Here is a 21,416-nt window from a genome sequence, read left to right on the forward strand (position 1 = left end):
AGGATCCAAGTGTTCTGGGGATCCAGGTGTGGGATGAGAGGGTTCTGTGAGGAGCAATCTGGATGAGGGCAGCTCAGCAGGGTCCAGCTTCAGGCGGATGGGGGCAGATCTGAATGCACAGGGGCTCATTGGAGGCTTCTGGGTGCAGGAGGTGAGGCTTTGGGGGGAGGAGGGTGTCTGGATGCATGGGGGAGCAGCTCCCCATACAGTGACCCCTCCCCTGATGGCTGAAGAGTGAAGGGGGCAGGAAGCAGGAGGGGAGAGGGATGTGGAGGTTCCTGCAGGGGGGGGAGGTTTCTGGGGCTGATTCTGACCCAGACCCAACTGTTCTTTGCAGAGGAAGAGGAAGTCCCCCCTTCCCCCATCTCCAATCCAGCCGGGACTAGCAGTTGAGCCCGGGGCAGGTAGGAGCCACCAGCTGGGGCATCCCCATAGCATAGTTTGATAGCTATTTTGGCGGGGTGGAGGTGGCACAGGATCGCTTGGTTCACTGGCTCTCTTCACCCCCACCTGGAGTGGTATCTGGGCTGCCAAAGATGCGGAGGCTGGGGATATGCGACAGTCTGAAGTTGACAATCAACTTCAGACTGTCGCATATCCTTGATGAGTGCCCACTGACTGACAGCAGGACATGTTGTGCATAAGCATAGAGGGCAGTGGGGAGGGGAAGGGGCATGGGATGGGGAAGAGAAGTGGATAGAGCAATGGGGGAGGGGGACAGCAGGAGCAAGCACCAGGAATATTCTTGGCCCAGGGCCCAGCTCCAGCAATGTTTGGGGCTGGGTCTCTCCCTTGGCCCCGCCTTCTGCCCTCACACATCCCCCGGGCCATTTAAAACAGCCCGGGGGCCCCACTCACCACTGGCAGCGCAGCAGAGCTAAGCGGCTTCCTCCCTGCTCACTCCACATGGCTGCCAGCCCCTCCCTGCAGCCCCTGGGCGGGGTGGGTCTGTGTCCTGCCCCAAGTGCCCCTGCAGCCAATGGGAAGCTGCGGGGGCAGTGCCTGGGGGTAGCAGCACATGGAGACTGCCGGCCTGCCCTGCCTAGGAGCCCCAAGTAAGCGCTGCATCCCCCCACCCCCTCCCAGAGCCTGCACCCCCCCTTCAGCTCCCCTCCCATCCCCAAACTCCCTCCCAGAGCCTGCACCTCCACCCCAAGCCCAGAGCCAGCACCCAAACTCTGTCCCAGAGCCTGCACCCCTCACCCCCTCCTGCACCCCCACTTCTTGTCCAAGCCCAGAGCCTACACCCAAACTCCATCCCAGAGTCTGAACCCCAGGCCCCCTCCCACACCCCCAGAGCCTGCATCCAAACTCCATCCCAGAGCCTGCACCCCAGGCTCCCTCCCCCACCCAAACTCCCTCCCAGAACCCAACCTCTCACCCGTCCTGCACCCCAATCCCCCTGCCCCAGCCCAGGGTCTGCACCCTAGACCTCTTCCCCCAACCCAAACTTCCTCCTAGAGCCTTAGGCAGGTGGGGGGCAGAGTTTGGGCACCACCAAAATGTCTACAAACCTGCCATCCCTGCTCACTCTTGTACATAAAACAGGACGATGGCCACACAGGGTGTGCCCAGCACACATAGAAGGGGAAGATGACTGGTACTAGGACCCAGGGGGTTGCGTCCAATTGCAATCAGCGAGCCAGAGTGCCCCTCCCCCCATGTCCTGCCTCTTTTGGGGGGCAACACCCCCTCTGCCTTCCAAACTATGCCCATAGATGTCCCCAAACACCCCCTGTCCCCCAACACGGTGATTTACCTCTCCGCTGGCTACTGTGGGTGCCTGAAATGATGCGCCCATGCTGCTTGGGAGGGGTGCATGACCCCTCTTGCAGATTCCCTTTACTTCCCTGTCAGAGAGTAATTTTTGTGCAGGGAAGCAAAGAAATCTGTGAGGACATGAATTTTGTGCATGCACAGTGGTGCAGAATTCTCCCAGAAGTAAATAATCCACTACCATAAGGGGTAAAAGTATTAAAACTCAAACTGTCAGCATTAAATACTGCTGGATATTTTGTGGATTTTCTGGGGAACAACGCCTTGTAAGAAGGGTGTAAAACATTTTAGCCCAACTGAAAATTATAAGCAATTGAAAACAATATTAGAATGGAAGCTGTCGTATCCCAAAAGATCAACACAATGGGCCAGATCCTATGCCAATCTACATCAGCTGGAGGATCTGTCTCACCCTTTATTTTTAATCAAGCAAGTCTAAACACGAATAATGAAAAGGAACTATATAACATACATACATACCTTTTGAGGAATAATTTTTTGTTCTGACATTTGTGAAGAATACTAGTGGTCTGGTTAGTATAGTTTCTCTGTAGTCTTTATAATCACGATGGCTGGTGAGTTCTACATCCCTGTTAAAAATCAATTACAACATTATTAGCTACTCTCTTTGTAGAGTACATTCTTAAGTATAATTTTATTTAAAAAAATCTAATTTGATTTCTACTATTCAAGTTTCTTTTCACATAAAACCATGGAGAAATGCAGGGGCTTGAACATGATTCAGTTACTTCATTAAGGATGGAGACCAGCATTTTGAAACTGTAGTGCAGAGGTGGGCAAACTAAGGCCTGCGGAACCCTCCTTCCCGGCCCCTGAGCTCCTGGCCCAGTAAGCTACCCTGGGCTCCTCCCCCACTGTTTGCCCTCCCCCACAGCCTCAGCTCGCTGTGCGGCTGGCGCAATGCTCTGACTGGCGGGGCTGCGAGCTCCTGGGGGTTGGATGGGGCGGCAGGGGGCGGTTAGGGAGAAGGAGTGGTTGGATGGGGCAGAGGTCCCGGGGGCAGTCAGGAATGAGAGGAGAAGTTGGATAGGGCGGCGGGGGGGCAGTCGGGGCGGGAGGTCTGGAGGCGGTAAGAGGAAAGGGAGTGGGGGTGTGGATGGGGCAGGAGTTCCAGGAGGACCTTCAGGGGACAGGGAGGGTTGGATGAGGCAGGAGTCCTGGGGGGGCTTTCAGGGGGCGAGAAGCAGGGGGGATTGGGGGATAGGGGGCAGGGGCCGGGCCACGCCTGGCTGTTTGGAGAGGCACAGCCTCCCCTAACCAGCCCGCCATACAATTTGGAAACCTGATGTGGCCCTCAGGCCAAAAAGTTTGCCCACTCCTGCTCTAGTGGCTAAAGCTAGGCATCTAAGTGAAACACATCTGAAAAACCAGGCTATTTTAATTTAGATGCACACCTATAGGCACCACCGTTTGAAAATGTTGCCAATACTGTAGATTTATTTTAAAAAACTCATGGTATTAGGTGTTTTCCTTAATGTCTCTGCTTCTGGAATTATGAGATTATGAATGATTCTCAACTTTCATTAAAATAAGTAAGTTTCTAGCCTTCATAGTTGGAGAAAGATTGGAAAACAACCCCAAATACTCAAAAACCAGAAGGTAAATAATAAAAACCCTCTTTTTTTTTTAAATCACATGATTTTGAAGCCAATCTCATGCTTTTGGGGAAACTGACTCATGGGTTGTTGTTTTTTTGAACACTTAGGACTGACAATATTGGATTGCTTTTATGTAATTCCACCTCTCTTTGTAATAAAATTACAAAATGAAATAAACACTTAAAAATATAAAAAGCACGGGAACACTTTCCTTCATCCCCCTCTCTCAAAACAGACTGGAAAATGGGTAAATACAGCTGTTGCTACATGAGATAACAGGAAAAGGAAAATGTTTGGGGACTAAAACAATAATTACATCCAGATCTGGTTCATTTAAATCTCAGATCATAGCCACTCTGAAAGCAGCTCATAATAATTTCTCACTATCAGTCTTCTACAGACTGTTGTAAAAAAATAAGTAATAGCCTTAGAGCACAAGGTGTGGTCTGTTTTGTAGAATATATTTGGGCCTTTGTGGCAAGTGTGATTTTAAAATATCTTTTCTAGCCATCTGATTTTTGGAATACATGGCAACGTGTAATTTAAAGTACTGTATTATTTTTCTCCAGTTTTTCAGCCCTCAACATGCGATTTACATCTGATTAGCAATGTTTACACTCACGGTGCAGTTTATATGAAAAAAGAAAAAGAAAAATCCTTGTCAAGAAAATACAGACTGCCCTGACTACATGTTTGATACAGCAAGTCTACAAAAACACAACCGAAGGAAAATAAAATACCACACCTACTATACAACTTTTCAGACTCTCTCATTTTCAGTATGGATATTTGACTATATTGTAAACAAACTGCTTTTGCAATCATTTAAAGCCGCACGAATTATAATCAAATATACAAGAAATGTTTCAAATTAAACTTTGTACAATTGACTCAAAGAAAATTGTTACAACCAAGTTATAAATCTCAGAAAATAGAAGCTTAAAATGGAAACATGAACAGACCCGCAGCAATACAGCAATGTGAACCAGAGGTACTTTCAAATAATTAAGTTGGGCCTTATCAAAGGCGCTGGAACTAAGGGTGCTACTGCACCCCCTGGCTTGAAGTGGTTTCCATTACATACAGGGTTCACAGTTTGGTTCAATGGGTCTCAGTACTCCCACTATACAAATTGTTCCAGCATTTCTGGGTCTTATCTACACTTAACAGCCACACTGGTACAGGAAAAACACTTTTTTTAAATAGTATAAGATTATATACTTATACTAGTATAAGGTATAAGATTATTCCCGTTCAGTGAATAAAAAGCTGTACCAGCAAAAGTACTCTTTGACCAGTGTAACTGCATCTACGCTAGGATTTTTGCCAGCATAGCTATGTCATACCCAAAAAATTACCCCTCCCAACCGAAATAATTATGCCAGCAAAACTTTGAAGTGTAGACCTGGTCTTACTGGTTTTAGGAGATGGGGGGGGAGGGAGGGAGTGAAAATTACCAACTTCTTTTTCCTACCAGAACTAAATAAGTCACTTTTTGGAACATGCAGGGATACATTGCAGGATGCGGGACAGACACAGGAAAGCTGGGTTGGGAGGCAACAGAACAGGCTGCACACTGACATGAGTCACAGTTCTGGCTTAGATCCCTCTTGTGGAGAGTTGGGTATTACAGTGGAGTTGGGATAGTTATTTTTCTCTTATGAGTTTGTAATCTATTATCAGTTACGTGCTAGTGTGCTCAGCACCTTACAAGACACAAATAAAGAGCCTCTACTAGACATTTATACCATTGTGAGTACAGACAAAAGCATCAACTCCAAATCAAAACTACAAACAGTTCAGGCAACTCATAACACATTAAGGCAAGAAATTTGGGTGCCTACATCCGGGATCCTAAATCCAAGTTTAGACAGTGGCCTGATTTTCACGGATACTGAGCACTGACAAATCCCACTGAAGTTAGAATACGAGGTGCTCAACACCTTTGAAAATTAAGCCACTAGTACTTTAGTGCCTGAATGTGGATTTGAGACTAACTTTAGGCACTCAGCTTTCACAATTTTGGCCTCAGTTAATTTCCAAAGGCAAGTGCAACCTAAGTTTTGAGAAGAGACAAACCAATTTAACAAATCACTGAGTAAGTGCTTCTCCCTCTGTACTTGAAAGAATCATGTAATTTTTGCATGGTTAGTTTCCTTCCCCAGAAATAGGATCATAGAGATTCCTACATACAAGGTGCAGAAAGTTTGGGAGCAGATTCAAACTGGGAGGCCACCGGGACATAGGAAGGGAGGGAGAAATGTTAGACTCTAGGAATGAGGAACTCAAAGTACTATTCAAAGTCCACTGCAATCCATAACTGCCCTGCTTATCTTTGTATGCAGTGTTGTTAGACACTAACATTCATGGACTGCACAGAGACACTGGATTTATGGTTTATTAAAACAATCAGTAACCCACTAATACCTTACTCTTTGTCCTATGACTGCAGAGGTGCTAATGGACCACTCCACCTTGAATGGCCCCTTTAGAATATGTGCTAACTACCTATGCTAAACAATTTGTTCCACCTTGTATTCAGGGCCCGCTCTGGCTTTTTTGCTGCCCCAGGCAAAAAAGCCTCCCGCCGCCCCCTCCCCCCGCAGCGTGGCAGGGGAGGGCGCCAAGCCCGGCCGCGGGCCGCTCTCCCCGACCAGCCGGAGCGCCGGGGGGAGGGCGGTGAGCCCGCCGCGGCTCCGCTGGTGGCCAGAGCCCCGGGAGGAGGGCAGAGAGCCCGGCCGGGGCTCCGCTCTCTCCGGCGTCCAGAGCGCCAGGAGGAGGGCGGCGAGCCCGCCGCGGCTCCGCTGGCGGCTGGAGCCCCAGGAGGAGGGCGGAGAGCCTGGCCGGGGCTCTGCTCTCCTCGGCCGGGGCTCCGCTCTCCCCGGCGTCCAGAGCGCCGGGAGGAGGGCGGCAAGCCGGCCGGGGCTCCGCTCTACCCGGCAGCCAGAGCGCTAGGGGGAGGGCGGCGAGCCGGCCGGGGCTCCGTTCCCCCAGCGGCCAGAGCGCCGGGAGGAGGGCGGTGAGCCTGCTGCGGCTCCGCTCTCCCCGGCGGCCGGAGCACCGCGGAGAGGGGGGCGAGCCCAGTCGCAGCCCCGCTCTCCCCGGCGGCCGGAGCGCCGCGGGGAGGGCGGTGAGCCCAGTCACAGCTCCGCTCTCCCTGGAGCCGGAGCACCGCACCACCCCCCTCCAGGTGCTGCCCCAAGCACAAGCTTGGTGGGCTGGTGCCTGGAGTCGGCCCTGCTTGTATTTAGCTGTGACCCTCAGAGTACCTTTCCCAGACCCAAAGAGCTCTGTGGGGCTCGAAAGCCTCTCTCTAACCAACAGAAGTTGGTCCAATAAGAGATATAGCTCCCCCACCTTGTCTCTCTGTATCTTTGAACACTCAAAAACAGGGGTTCTGTTTCTTTTAGTTTCTCTCTGATTTGTAGAACTTTTTTTCCCCCCCAACTTTATGATAAGAGTTTGCTTTGGACTTGACACACCTAACTGCAATTTTTACTGTTTCCAAACCTTCCAAGTCCTGTTCATTTAGAGGTCCCTCATTTCAACCTAATTGTAAAGGCAGCTTTGGTTTAAATATTATGTTCTTTTGGTTGAAACAAAAAATTTTTTTTCCAATGGGCCATTTGACAGATCTGCTGGCCCCATCCAAAACCACTGCTCTTATTTGTACACTCAAATCCCAATGACTTTCAATCACTATTTTACAGACCTCCATAAAACTACATGGCCACCTTCCCCCACTCCTCCCAGTGCCAGAGATCATGGTGCTCTCACTGGGTTGCATTGTGCTCTTTACCTCAGGGTTTAGACCCAGGACCACCTTTCCTCTCTGGGCTGCAGCTCTTTTAATTATACTCCAGAGGGAATTCTGCATCAAAATATTAAAAATTCTGTGCCAAAAATATTAAAAATTCTGCACCTAGTATTTTAAAATTCTGCATATTTTATTTGTCAATAAATAAATGTGAAGGCTCCGGCCAGGGCCGGATTATGACATTCTGAGGCCCTAAACTATGTCAAGTGTAAAGAGGCCCCATACCGTAAAAAAAATTTTTTTATCATCACAGAAAGGATATCGAATATATAAAGACGAAAGCTTTATATTTGCATATATACAAAGGCAAAGTTGTAAAAATAGAACAATAATCTAACTAAAACAAATGTCTTGTAATATGCCTGTTTGCATTATAAAATAGTTTCAAATTAACATATTTTCATCTGATTTCTTAATTAGTAGATATGAAAATTTTATATCTACAGCAACACAAAAGCAGTTAAAGTTACACAGACCAGCTTACTTAATGGAAGCAGTGCAACCTGTAGTAGGTCTGTTTGCACATCACATTAATTTTAACACAGAAATTTAAAACATTTTCTTCTGTGATTTTTGGAGAGCAAAGTCATTGATGATGTCCTAAAACGATAAGCTACAAAGTTTGTCACTTTCAATGCACAGAATGTTTAGGGCAGATTGCCTAGAAAATGCTGCAAGAAAAGCTGACATCTCTCTTTGTGTTCACTTCTCTTATCCTCTGTCTCCCTCAGGATGACTAATCTCAAATAAATACCTTGGGCACACAGAGTGACAACAAGGGTATGTCTACACTACAGGATTAATCTGAATTTACAGAATTCAAATTTTGGAAACAGATTGTAAAAAGTCAAATGTATGCGGCCACACTAAGCACAATAACTCGGCGGTGTGCATCCATGTACCGGGGCTAGCGTCAATTTCCTTTGCACTGTGGGTAGTCATCCCATAGCTATCCCATAGTTCCCGCAGTCTCCCCCGCCCATTGGAATTCTGGGTTGAGATCCCAGTGCCTGATGGGGCAAAAAACATTGTCGCAGGTGGTTCTGGGTACAGCCTCACCCCTCCCTCCATGAAAGCAATGCCAGACAACCATTTTGCACCTTTTTTCCTGGGTGAACACTACAGACTCCATACCACGGCAAGCATGGAGCCCGCTCAGCTCAAGACAGCAGTCATGAACATTGTAAACACCTCGCGCGTTCTCATGCAGTTTATGCTGAACCAGGACCAGAAAAACGAGGAGGAGGCGGCGGCGACGGCAGCACAGCAACAAGAGTGATGAGGACATGGACACGGACACAGAATTCTCTCAAACCGCGGGCCCCGGTGCTTTGGAGATCATGTTGTTACTGGGGCAAGTTCTATTCCTGGAACACCAATTCTGGGCCCGGGAACCAAGCACAGACTGGTGGGACCACATAATGTTGCAGGTGTGGGATAATTCCCAGTGGCTGCAAAACTTTCGCATGCGTAAGGGCACTTCCATGGTGCTTTGTGACTTGCTGTCCCCTGCCCTGAAGCGCCAGAATACCAAGATGACAGCAGCCCTCACAGTTGAGAAGCGAGTGGCGATAGCCCTGTGGAAGCTTGCAACGCCAGACAGCTACCGGTCAGTCGGGAATCAATTTGGAGTGGGCAAATCTACTGTGGGGGCTGCTGTGATGCAAGTAGCCAAAGCAATCACTGAGCTGCTGCTACGAAAGGTAGTGACTCTGGGAAATGTGCAGGTCATAGTGGATGGCTTTGCTGCAATGGGATTCCCTAACTGTGGTGGGGCGATAGATGGAACCCATATCCCTATCTTGGCACCGGAGCACCAGGGTACCCAGTACATAAACCGCAAGGGGTACTTTTCAATGGTGCTGCAAGCACTTGTGGATCACAAGGGACGTTTCACCAACATCAACGTGGGCTGGCCAGGAAGGGTTCATGACGCTCACGTCTTCAGGAACACTAATCTGTTTAAACGGCTGCAGCAAGGGACTTACTTCCCGGACCAGAAAATGACCGTTGGGGATGTTGAAATGCCAATAGTTATTCTTGGGACCCAGCCTACCCCTTAATGCCATGGCTCATGAAGCCATACACAGGCAGCCTGGACAGGAGTCAGGAGCTGTTCAACTACAGGTTGAGCAAGTGCAGAATGGTGGTAGAATGTGCATTTGTCTGTTTAAAGGGTCGCTGGCGCTCGTTACTGACTCACTCAGACCTCAGCCAAACCAATATCCCCATTGTTATTTCTGCTTGCTGTGTGCTCCACAATCTCTGTGAAAGTAAGGGGGAGACCTTTATGGCGGGGTCGGAGGCTAAAGCAAATCGCCTGGCTGCTGATTACACACAGCCAGACACCAGGGCGATTAGAAGAGCACACCAGGAAGCGCTGCGCATCAGAGAAGCTTTGAAAACCAGTTTCATGACTGGCCAGGCTACAGTGTGAAATTTCTGTTTGTTTCTCATTCATGAAAACCCGCCCCTTTTATTGATTCATTCTCTGTAAGGAACCCACCCTCCCCCTTCCCCCAGCTTGCTTTCAAAGGAAATAAAGTAACTATCGTTTAAAAATCACTTATTCTTTATTAATTGATTATAAAAAGAGGGAGAGAACCCAGGTGGGGTTTGGGAGGAGGATCGGCGGGAAGGAAAAGGCCACTAAAAAAAGGTTAAAAAAATGACAACCTTTTGCTTGGGCTATCCACTGGGGTGGAATAGGAGGGTGTACGGAGCCTCCCCCCCGTGTTCTTACACGTCTGGGTGAGGAGGGTATGGAACATGGTGAAGGGGGAGGAGGGTTATACAGGGGCTGTAGTGGCACTCTGTTATCCTGCTGCCGTTCCTGAAGCTCCAGACGCCGGAGCATGTCTGTTTGCTCACGCAGCAGCCCCAGCGTTGCATCCTGCCTCCTCTGATCTTCCTACCGCCACCTCTCTCCTCTCCTCACGTTGGTCCCTCCTGTCCTCACATTCACTGGCATCTTTCCTATACTTTGAAACCATGTCCTTCCACTCATTCAGATGAGCTCTTTCACTGCAGGTGGATTCCATGATTTCCGCGAACATCTCGTCTCGCGTCTTCTTTTTCTGACGCCTTATCTGAGATAGCCTTCGGGACGGAGGAGGGAGGCTTGAAAAATTTGCAGCTGCTGGAGGGAGGGAAAAAAGGAGAGAATTTTTTAAAAAGATACATTTTACGGAACAATGCTTATACTCTTTCACGGTGACCAACACTAGTCACATTACATAGCACATGTGATTTCTGTACAAGTTTGCATTTTGCCTCTTAATATTGAGTGCCTGTGGCTTTGCTACTAGAGATCACAGACGCAGGTCCGGGCAACAGAATTCGGCTTGCATGCAGCCATGGTAAGCCATTGTCTTTCGGCCTCTGCGCCCTCCTTTCCCACATACCAAGCAAAGCCCGTTGAGTGCTGCCGTTTTCCTGTTAACCTTCAGCAGCAGAAAACAAACTAACCGCCCCTCCTCCCCCAATCCAATTCTCTGGATGATCACTTTATCCCTCCCCCCACCGCGTGGCTGGTATCAGGGAAGATCCCTGCTAGCCAAACGCGAAAAGCTCAGGGCCAATTCCCCCCCCTGCGCTTGGCTAACTGCAGGGAAGGATTTCTTTTCAGCCACAGGCAAACAGTCCAGTAGGAACGGCCACCTCTGTCCCCTTAATTAAATTCCCGTATTTCAACCAGGTTACCATGAGCGATATCACTCTCCTGAGGATTACACAGCGAGATAAAGAATGGATGTTGCTTGAATGCCAGCAAACACCGGGACCATACGCTGCCAGGCTTTGTCATGCAATGATACCAGATTACTTGCTACTAGCATGGCGTGGTCAAGTGTCCTACCATGGAGGACGGAATAAGGCTGCACTGCCCAGAAACCTTGTGGCAAGGCTTTTGGAGTACCTCCAGGAGAGCTTCATGGAGATGTCCCTGGAGGATTTCCCCTCCATCCCCAGACATGTTAACAGACTTTTCCAGTAGCTGTACTGGCCACGAATGCATCCCAAGTCCTCAGGGCAAAGTAATCATTAAAAAACGCTTGCTTTTAAAACAAGTTTTATATTTTAAAAGGTAAACTCACCTGAGGTCCCTTCCATAGGGTCATGGTCTTGGATACTGGCTTGAGAGGGTTGGGAGGGTACTTCAGTCAGGGTGAGAAAAAGATCCTGGCTGTTGGAGAGAACGGAGTGCTGTGTGCTCTCCGCAAGCTTGTTGTCCTCCTCCTCCTCCTCCTCTTCCCCATCCGCAGAATCCTCAGGTGTAGCTGATGAGATTACCCCCGCCTCAGAATCCACGGTCAGAGGTGGGGTAGTGGTGGCGGCCCCCCCAAGAACTGCATGCAGCTCGGCGTAGAAGCGGCATGTCCGCGGCTCTGACCCGGAGTGACCGTTTGCCTCCTTTGTTTTTTGATAGGCTTGTCTGAGCTCCTTGACTTTCACACGGCACTGATCTGAGTCCCTATTGTGGCCTCTCTCCATCATGCCCTTGGAGATTTTTTCAAAAGTTTTGGCATTTCATCCTTTAGAACGAAGTTCTGCAAGCACTGAATCCTCTCCCCATATAGCGATCAGATCCGGTACCTCCCGTACGGTCCATGCCGGTGCTCTTTTTCGATTATCGGCCTGCATGGTTACCTGTGCTGATGAGCTATCTGTGGTCACCTGTGCTCTCCACGCTGGGCAAACAGGAAATAAAATTCAAATGTTCGCGGGGCTTTTCCTGTCTACCTGGCCAGTGCATCCGAGTTCAGACTGCTGTCCAGAGCGGTCACAATGGTGCACTGTGGGATAGCTCCCGGAGGCCAATACCATCGAATTGCGGCCACACTAACCCTAATTCGAAATGACAATATCCATTTTGGCGCTACTCCGCTCGTCGGGGTGGAGTACAGAAATTGATTTTAAGAGCCCTTTATTTCGAAATAAATGGCTTCGTTGTGTGGACGGGTGCAGGGTTAAATCGATTTAACACTGCTAAATCCGAATTAAAGTCATAGTGTAGACCAGGCCAAAGCTATATGCGCGAAAGAGAAAAAATTTACAAAAGAGACTGGTAATCTCTGAACAGGCATTGAGAAAGTGAGAAAAACTAGTCTATATTTAAGCAAATATAATGACTATTTATAGGCCTCAATAGCTTATAAATCAGGGGCTCTCAAACTGGGGGGTCAGGACCCCTCAGGGGGTCCCAAGGTTCTTACATGGGGAGTTGTGAACTGTCAGCCTCCACCCCAAACCCCGCTTTGCCTCCAGCATTTATAATGGTGTTAAATATATTAAAAAGTGTTTTTAGTTTATAAGGGAGGCGGGGAGATCGCATTCAGAGGCTTGCTATGTGAAAGGGAAGAACAGGAGTACTTGTGGCACTTAGAGACTAACAAATTTGTTAGTCTCTAACTAATAAATTTGTTAGTCTCTAAGGTGCCACAAGTACTCCTGTTCTTCTTTTTGCGGATACAGACTAACATGGCTGCTACTCTGAAATATGTGAAAGGGGTCACCAGTACAAAAGTTTGAGAACCACCACTATAAATCATACAGTAACTCCTCACTTAACGTCCTCCTGGTTAATGTTGTTTCACTATTAGGTTGCGGACCTATTAGAGAACATAGAACTTTAAAGTTCTGCAATGTTCCCTTATAACGTTGTTTGGCTCCCCTGACTCTGCCCACCCGGTGCTCCTGCCGGGGACCAGGTTGGGGCACAAGGGCAAGCCCCCATGCCCCTATCCCAACCCCCCAGCAGGAGCCCTGGGCAGGTAGAACGGGGCAAGGCCCCGTGCCCTGACACGGCTCCCCGGCTGGAATGTTTGGCGGGCGGAGCAGGGCAAGCCCCCGTGCCCTGACCCCACTACATGCCTGCCTCAACCAAGCTTCACAATCATTGGTGAGTATAGTATTAAATTGTTTAAAATTATTTAAAACTTATGCTGTATATGTATAGAGTGTCTTTTCCCTGGCAAAATATTTTCCCTTGGAACCTAACCCCCCTTTACATTAATTCTTATGGGGAAATTGGATTTGCTTCACATCATTTCGCTTAAAGTTGCATTTTTCAAGAGCATAACTTGGACGTTAAGTGAGGAGTTACTGTATATGCACATAGTTTGAAATAACTTGCTCACCAAGTACTCATACATATATATCAAAATATTCTATCTTCCTTCACTTCTCTCAAAACCCTCTATTTATCCTTTCGTCAGCACTCTCTGATATTTATTGTGAAGGTTCCCAACACTGAAGGAGAGAAGCCAAAACAAATGTATCCTCCTCAAGATCCATTTGACCCAAGTCCAAAGATGATCAGCTGCAAACTCAATCATGCGAAGCATGGATAGCGCATGAAGCAGAAAACGGCATGCACACTAACATACACAATTGTACATATGTACAGATCAAAAGAAGAAAACACACTAACACTTAAGCAAATGAAGGAAAACAGGAGCGAAGGCACTATATGACTGAGCATGCTGGACCGTAAACGAAAGATGGCAGCCTGCCGGCTATTACCAGCCAAGGGGGACGCTAAACATGACGTCACTCCTAGGACAAATCCCATATAAGTATGAGCTTGGCAGGATTGCTTCACGACACTACCGTCTCTGACCTCACATTTTTCCAGATTTTATCAGCAGGGATATTTATTTAAATAAGTTATGAAGGCATGGTCAGAATTTCACCAGCAGCACCTGGCCAACAAAACACTACCCTAGAAGACTGATAGCAGACTTACTCCTAGAAATACTAATTTACAAATGCAATTATCGGGAGGGTTTTCAGCCCTGGCCTCCCGCCTGTCAATAATGAACAATTAGTGAAGGGTAAGGGTATTTGTCATATTTGAACAAAAGTGTCTATATTTAAAGAGAATCTTCTTTTTCCCATATCTCCTTTATTTATCAACTGATTTTGATAAAATTTGAAGTGGAGTCAGTTTTTTCTTTTTTAGAAGCCCCTCATATTGTGAGGCCCTGAGCTGTAACTTAGTTACTTTATGCCTTAATCCGGCCCTGGCTCCAGCATGGCAGAAGGGAGCACAAGCCACTGGGTGCACAGAGGTGGGAGATCACCCTGCAGCACCCCTGGGACACGAACTTGGCGATGAGGCTACACCTGACCCTGACACAGCGCGAGGGTCGGGATTGCCCCAGAAACACCCTGGGGCCCTGCCTCTCCATGCCAGGTGCACCAAAATAGTGAGCAAGCAGGACAGAGTCTCGTACGCCCAGCCCTGGTCCCTGATCCAGGTGTGGAACAAGCAAGCTCACTTTGGTGGGATCTGAGTGTAGAGGGGCTTAGCAAGGGGGGGATCCAGGTGTGGGGTGAGAAGGTTCTGTGTGGAATGATTGAGGGGTCCAGGTGCACGGGGGATCAGGATGCACAGGGGCTCATTGCGGGGTTCCATGTGCCGGGGAATGGGACTTTGCAGGGGGGTCCAGGTGAACTTGGTTGGGGCTCAGTGGGGGTGTGTCTGGATGTGGGGGATGAGGCTTGGTGGTGGGGGGGGTTGAGCACTGGGGGAGTGGGGCTTCGTGGGTTGGGGCTCAGTGGGGTGGGGGTCAGGGTGTTCCAGGTGCAGGGGATGTAGGGCTCCTTGGGGCACAGATGCTGGAACTAGGGGTGCTGCCACAGCCCCTGGCTTGAAGGGGTTTCCATAAGATACAGCATTTACAGTTTGGTTTAATGGCTCTCAGCACCCCCACTATACAACTGTTCCAGCACCCCTGCATTTGGGTGGGGGTTTGAGTGTGGGGGGGCTCAGCAGGGGACTGTCTGGGTGCAGGGGACTCTGGATGCAGGGAGTGGGGGTTAGGGTGCAGCAGGAGGGTTCAGCATGCACAGGGGTTGGCAGATGGGTGAGCAACTCCCCATACAGTGACCCCTTCCTGCGTGGCTAAGTGGGGGCAGGAGGCCGGGGGAGGGGGGGAGAGGATATGCAGAGCTTCCTGCAGCTGGTTGAGGTTTCTGGGAGGTGGGTCTGACCCAGCTGCTCCTTGCAGGAGAAGAGGAAGTCCCATTCTTCCCCCACTTCCCTAGGACTAGCAGCTGAGCCTGGTGCAGGGTAGGTGCTACTGGCTGGGGCGTCCCCAGCCCCATGCTCATTTACCTCTCCGCCAGCTACTCCAGGCCCCCGAAACTATGCATCTGCGCAGCTGGGGAGAGGTGCGACTGCTCTTGCAGCTTCCCTTTGTTTCCCCACCATTTCTCTGCAGGGGACATGAATTCTGCATGCATGCAGTGGCGCAGAATTCCCACAGGAGTAGAATTTACACTCGCCTTATGCCCTTTGTCCCCATCCTCCCTGCACTCTGAAGCTGCGGTGCTGGACATGCTCTACATGCCCAGAGGGTACGAAGAGAAATTAAAAAGGCTGGGACTGTTCAACTTGGAAAAGAGACATGATAGAGGTTTATAAAATCTTGACTGGTGTGGAGAAAGTAAGTAAGGAAGTGCTATTTAATCCTTCACATAACACAAGAACTAGGTCACCCAATGAAATCAATAGGCAGCGGGTTTAAGAAACAAACAAACAAAAGGAAGGATTTCTTCACACAACACAACCAACCTGTGGAACTTGTTGCCAGGGGATTTTGTGAAGGTCAAAATTATAACTGGATTCAAAAAAGAATTAGATAAATTCATGGAAGTAGATCTATCAGTGGCTATATCCAAGCTAATGAGGGATGCAACCCCTGCTCTGGATAGCCCTAGCCGCTGCCTGCCAGCACCTGGGAGAGACGGGGAGGGATCACTAGCTGGTTGCCTGCTCTGTTCAGTCCCTTTGAAGCACCTGACATTGGCCGCTGTTGGAAGACAGGATACTGGGCTACCTGGACCACTGGTTCTTACGGTACAGGCAGCACCCACATCTGTCCCCTAATGCCCCACCATTGCACAGGGCAGGGGAAGGGTCCCAGAGAGATGAAGTCTGGGGCAGGGAGGCTCCCTGGTAGGGTCCCCAGCCCAGCGAGGGAAGGTTGGCGGGGCCCCCAACAGGACATGTAGCGGCGCTGCAGCGGGAGGATCCGGGATGGGGCTCCCGGAGCGGGCGGGGCTCGGTACCTCTTGAAGTGGCCGGTGAGGCGGCAGTGGCGCTGCCCGTCGTGGTGCAGGGCGCCATCGCTGAGCACGGTGAAGCCGCCGCCGGGCCGGTGGCGCGGCGGGCGGAGCACGGCCAGCTGGTCCCCGCGCAGCTGGAAGCAGTCGGGCTGCAGCAGCAGCAGCTGGCGCAGCGGCAGCAGGGCCAGCTCGCAGTCGCAGGTCCGCGGGCCGCGCAGCTCCCCCGAGGAGATGGGGCTCGGGCTGGGCTTGGCCATGGAGAGGACGCGGCAGCACGCGAGACGGGAAACTGGCCGGGGCTCGGTGCGGACGGCGGGGTTGGGGAGCCGGGCTGCGGCCCCAGGTGCTGCCCCCCGAGCTGCTCCCGCTGGATATATCCCCCTGCAGGCTCCGCCTCCGGCCGGAAACAACAGCCAACAAGTGCTGCTCTCTCCCGCAGTGCCCCGCCTGGCTCCACAGTCCACCCGGTCTGCGCCACAATGACAAACAGCCCAACCCCCTCACTTCCTCGGCCCGGCTCGCCCTATGCACTTCTGCATTGGCCCCAACGGGGCCCTGCCCCCTACACTCTCCATTGCCCTCATCTGTGCCTTGCGCCTCACATTCTCCTCACCCCCTCTCAGCAGCTGCGTTCGTCCCCTTACTTGCTCTCCAGCGGGGCACAGCCAAGCCCAGAGGGCCCTGGTGCAAGAATAGGGCCCCGCCCTGCCCCTTCATGGGTATGAAATCTAACATTTTGCTTCCCTTTCCCATCGTGGAAAATCAGAACATATACCCCTCTTATCTGTACAAGATGTAACTCATCTGCACACAGAAATGTTCTGTTTACACAAAAAGAATAGGCGTATTTGTGGCACTTTAGAGACTAACAAATTTATTTGATCATAAGCTTTCGTGGGCTACAGCCCACTTCTTGCATCTGAAGAAGTGGGATGTAGCCCACAACAGCCCATGAAAATTTATGCTCAAATAAATTTGTTAGTCTCTAAGGTGCCACAAGTACTCCTGTTCTTTTTGCGGATACAGACTAACACGGCTGCTACTCTGAAATCTGTTTACACATTTATACAGAATGCTCACTGGCAGTGATGTAGTGCTAAATTTTACAGTGCAGGAGCCTTGCACAAGTTACCTCACATTGGTAATTCTGTCCCAAGTGAGATAATCTCCAAAATTTTGTATGAGATATCATAAGGTAAAGCACCCATGTTGAAAACCTAACAGTTTTCCAGCAAAATTTTATCTAATTGAAAGTGTGCACAAGAGACTTCACATATTCGTAATATATACATATATTGTATCAACATAAAACATCTGTAACTCAGCTTTTGGATGCCAAACTTTAAAATAAGTAGCAGGGCACATCCAAAGCAGGCATGTAGTTTGTCAAAAAGTCCAAGGTTTTCAGTCACCAGTGTATGACTCTAGTTTCAAGTTAAAAAAAGAACAGGAGTACTTGTGGCACCTTAGAGACTAACAAATTTATTAGAGCATAAGCTTTCGTGGACTACAGCCCACTTCTTCGGATGCATATAGAATGGAACATATATTGAGGAGATATATATACACACATACAGAGAGCATAAACAGGTGGGAGTTGTCTTACCAACTCTGAGAGGCCAATTAATTAAGAGAAAAAAAACTTTTGAAGTGATAATCAAGATAGCCCAGTACAGACAGTTTGATAAGAAGTGTGAGCATACTTACAAGGGGAGATAGAATCAATGTTTGTAATGGCTCAGCCATTCCCAGTCCTTATTCAAACCGGAGTTGATTGTGTCTAGTTTGCATATCAATTCTAGCTCAGCAGTCTCTCGTTGGAGTCTGTTTTTGAAGTTTTTCTGTTGTAATATAGCCACCCGCAGGTCTGTCACCAGACAGGTTAAAGTGTTCTCCCACTGGTTTTTGAGTATTTTGATTCCTGATGTCAGATTTGTGTCCATTAATTCTTTTGCGTAGAGACTGTCCGGTTTGGCCAATGTACATGGCAGAGGGGCATTGCTGGCACATGATGGCATATATCACATTGGTAGATGTGCAGGTGAACGAGCCCCTGATGGTATGGCTGATGTGATTAGGTCCTATGATGATGTCACTTGAATAGATATGTGGACAGAGTTGGCATCGGGGTTTGTTACAAGGATAGGTTCCTGGGTTAGAGGTTTTGTTCAGTGATGTGTGGTTGCTGGTGAGTATTTGCTTTAGGTTGGGGGGTTGTCTGTAAGCGAGGACAGGTCTGTCTCCCAAGATCTGTGAGAGTAAAGGATCATCTTTCAGGATAGGTTGTAGATCTCTGATGATGCTCTGGAGAGGTTTTAGTTGGGGGCTGAAGGTGACAGCTAGTGGTGTTCTGTTATTTTCTTTGTTGGGCCTGTCTTGTAGGAGGTGACTTCTGGGTACTCGTCTGGCTCAAGTTTCAAGTTAGTACAACACTATGGGAACTAAATGCATGGAGTTACATAGTTACAAAAGGGGAGTAATTCAATGAGGCTCAAGAACCCACAATTTTGCCTATGAAAAAAACTTGCAATCTGAGCACAAAGATCATTTGCTTTGCATTCATCAATCATGTGGCTGGGCATCAAATGCAAACAAGTGTTGTCACAAACATTCAGACCACTTTTGAAAATGTGGTCTCTGTGTCACAGAAACCAAACAAAGGATCCATACTGCCATGCAATTAAAAACAAACTACATCCTCAGTGCTTTTTGGAGATAATGATAACTAGTCCATTTTGCATTACTAAGTCAGGACCTTATGTTACCAGATTTGCCCCTTACTTTGGAGTATGCTCATTTATTCGGGTTACTTTTCTGGGGAAGGGGATTCTGTAATCCTATCAATGTACTGCTTGTGTCACTTGTGTTTTCATATGGAGCTCTACTTCTCCCTTCTGCAAGTCCCCTCCCAATGGAGCTATCCTGCAGGACCTAGGTTCCCTAGGGCTGGATTACTCCATCCCCAGAACTGGATGAACACCCACACACACACATATACGTTAACAGAGCAAGTCTGAGCGGACCGGGTCAATCAGCACTGTCAAGCTGACCCCTTATATGTCTCTGGACTCACTGGGCTGGATGAAGCAGCACTTTCAAGCTGACTCTCCTTATATGCCCCGGGGCTCCATGGACTGGGTCAAACAGCACTTTCAAACTGTTACCCTTATGCGTCCCAGATTCAGCATGTCCCTATCCCCACTCTCACATCACAATTGTACTGGCAGTAACCTACTTGATGAGCAAACCCCACAGTATTTTGGGCGCTGCAGGGATCTTTAGCTTAGGTAAAAGAAGCGTTGCTGTAGAGTGAATGGGGGAAGCTAAAAACACAAACGAGTAAAGTTCAGCAAGAGAGAAAGAAGCAACCAAGTTAACCATAAAAGTTATTTATTGAATAATAGTGATAACTACACCAAGAGGACTAAACCAACATAACATACATGATTAAAGGTTAATATCTAAGGCAGACAGGAAAACGAAGAGAGAGAGAGAAAGAGAAGGGGGTCTCACCGCTCCCTGAAGCTTGAACTGGTTGGAGTTCCCAGATGATGGTGGTAGCTGAGGGTCCTGAGGGCAAGAGGCAGGCAGAGCCCCCAGCATGATCAGTGAGGAGACGATGGAGTTCCAGTGGAACTGATGCCTAGTTTGGATTTAAGCATCAGAACCCTGACTAGAGGGTGAGTAGGGATTTTTGTAGAGAAAATACAATTGTTCAAGGGAGAACAATAGATTTGTTTATAGGTAAGATGATGACTCAAGGGTTTTCTTTAGACTAGACAATAGGAGCTGATCACTCTTGGCTATGGGTGGTGCTTTTTTCCAGGGAGCTCACAATGCAACTAGGCTGCTTGAGTATTTGGATATCAAATAAGGATTCGTTACTAGAATTGGTCTGATAACTGCTGAGCTGGGTGTGTGCAGACATAGGTTCATTAGCATCTGGAGCAGAGATTCCCAGGATGCAGTGCTTCCCTGATTTTTCTGGTCCCAGAATTCAGTGTGGTTCTCTGTTCTCCATTCTGTATGTAAATTGGGATGTCGTCCTGTCCCATCTTTCATGCAGATGAGGCTAGGGGAGTTGTCTTTGCTCTCCATTCTGTATGCTCATGGAGATGTCTTAATCTTGTCACCCTTGTCAGGAGGGGTCTAGGGCCTTGGCTACACTTGAGAATTCACAGCGCTGCTGTGAAGTGCAAGTGTAGTCGCGCCGCCAGCGCTGTGAGAGCACTCTCACATCCCCCCAAGGGGAATAGCTTGCAGTGCTGCAGGCACTGATTACACTGGTGCTTTACAGAGCTGCACTTGGGGGGGGGGTGTTTTCACACCCCTGAACGCAGCAAGTTGCAGCACTGTACAGCGCCAGTGTAGCCAAGGCGTAGGTGTGTCTCCCAACATCCTTCACTGCTCTCTTCAAGTTTTTTTCCTCTGATGGGTTTTGGTTTAAGCAGAGGCTGGGGGCGGGGAGGTGTCTTTCATGTGTCAGGCTGGATACTGCACCCTGGTTCCCCAAGAACACAGAGGTGTCTGGTATCACTTATGATATGTCTGTTTCCATACCATAGAAATGTTACTTGATCTAGATAAAAAGACCAACATCTATAGCATCTTCTAAATACCTATAAGGGTACATCTACATTGTGTTTTGAAAACCATGGCAGCAAATCTTAGAGCTTGGGTCTACAGACTCAGGCTCATGGAACTCGCACTATAGCGCTAAAAACTTCTTTATAGACATTAGGGTTGGGCTAGACCTCAGGCTATGAAGCCTGGGGGACACGGGGTTCAGAGCCCCAGCACCAGCCTGAACATCTGTACAGCTGTTTTTAGCACTGTTGCATTAGATCTGGGCTCTGTGACTTGCTAACACAGGTTTAAAATGAAGTGTAGACATACTGTTAGTACACACACATTTCAGATAGGGTTTGATTCTACTCCATATGGGGCCAAATTTGGTGGTATGTGCCAGCTATTTTTGAGCCACTGCATAACCCAATTTAACTTGCAGATCAGACCCCAGCTTTACAATGGTTTTCCATTGTCAGGATGTCGCATAGGAGCTAGAGTGCACAAGGGAATCTAGGCTAGTTAGGAGAAAAACATTCTAACTGAGTAAAAGGAAATTAACTCAG

The 21,416-nt window shown here is 48.7% G+C and overlaps 1 protein-coding gene across 3 annotated transcripts; it reads right to left on the minus strand.

The window, feature by feature from the left end:
- Positions 1 to 6: 6 nt before the first annotated feature.
- Positions 7 to 20,461, minus strand: LOC135972107 (mesenteric estrogen-dependent adipogenesis protein-like). 3 transcript variants are annotated; one of them, XR_010597813.1, is made up of 3 exons: positions 16,288 to 20,461; positions 11,307 to 11,900; positions 9,757 to 10,351 (listed from the first exon to the last, which is right to left on the minus strand). XR_010597813.1 is itself a non-coding variant. In XM_065581361.1 (2 exons), the coding sequence occupies exons 1-2, from the start codon at positions 16,539 to 16,541 to the stop codon at positions 2,198 to 2,200; spliced, it is 423 nt and encodes a 140-aa protein (XP_065437433.1). In that variant the 5' UTR covers positions 16,542 to 20,461; the 3' UTR covers positions 7 to 2,197. The 3 variants fall into 3 exon arrangements, 2 of the variants coding, with proteins under 2 accessions (XP_065437433.1, XP_065437432.1); XM_065581361.1 differs by lacking the exons at positions 9,757 to 10,351; positions 11,307 to 11,900 and adding an exon at positions 7 to 2,366; XM_065581360.1 differs by lacking the exons at positions 9,757 to 10,351; positions 11,307 to 11,900 and adding an exon at positions 11,907 to 12,238.
- Between the last annotated feature and the right edge of the window lie 955 nt (positions 20,462 to 21,416).

This window comes from Chrysemys picta, chromosome 1 (genome assembly GCF_011386835.1).
Source record: "Chrysemys picta bellii isolate R12L10 chromosome 1, ASM1138683v2, whole genome shotgun sequence".
Classification (NCBI taxonomy): Eukaryota; Metazoa; Chordata; order Testudines; family Emydidae; genus Chrysemys; species Chrysemys picta.

Excerpts from the sequence above, each read along its gene's own strand:
- LOC135972107 (XM_065581361.1), bottom strand. The coding sequence starts at position 16,541 with ATGGCCAAGCCCAGCCCGAGCCCCATCTCCTCGGGGGAGCTGCGCGGC. Across the intron at positions 2,367-16,287 it reads CTCACCGGCCACTTCAAGAG|GGATGTAGAACTCACCAGCC; the intron begins GTACCGAGCCCC and ends GATTTTTAACAG.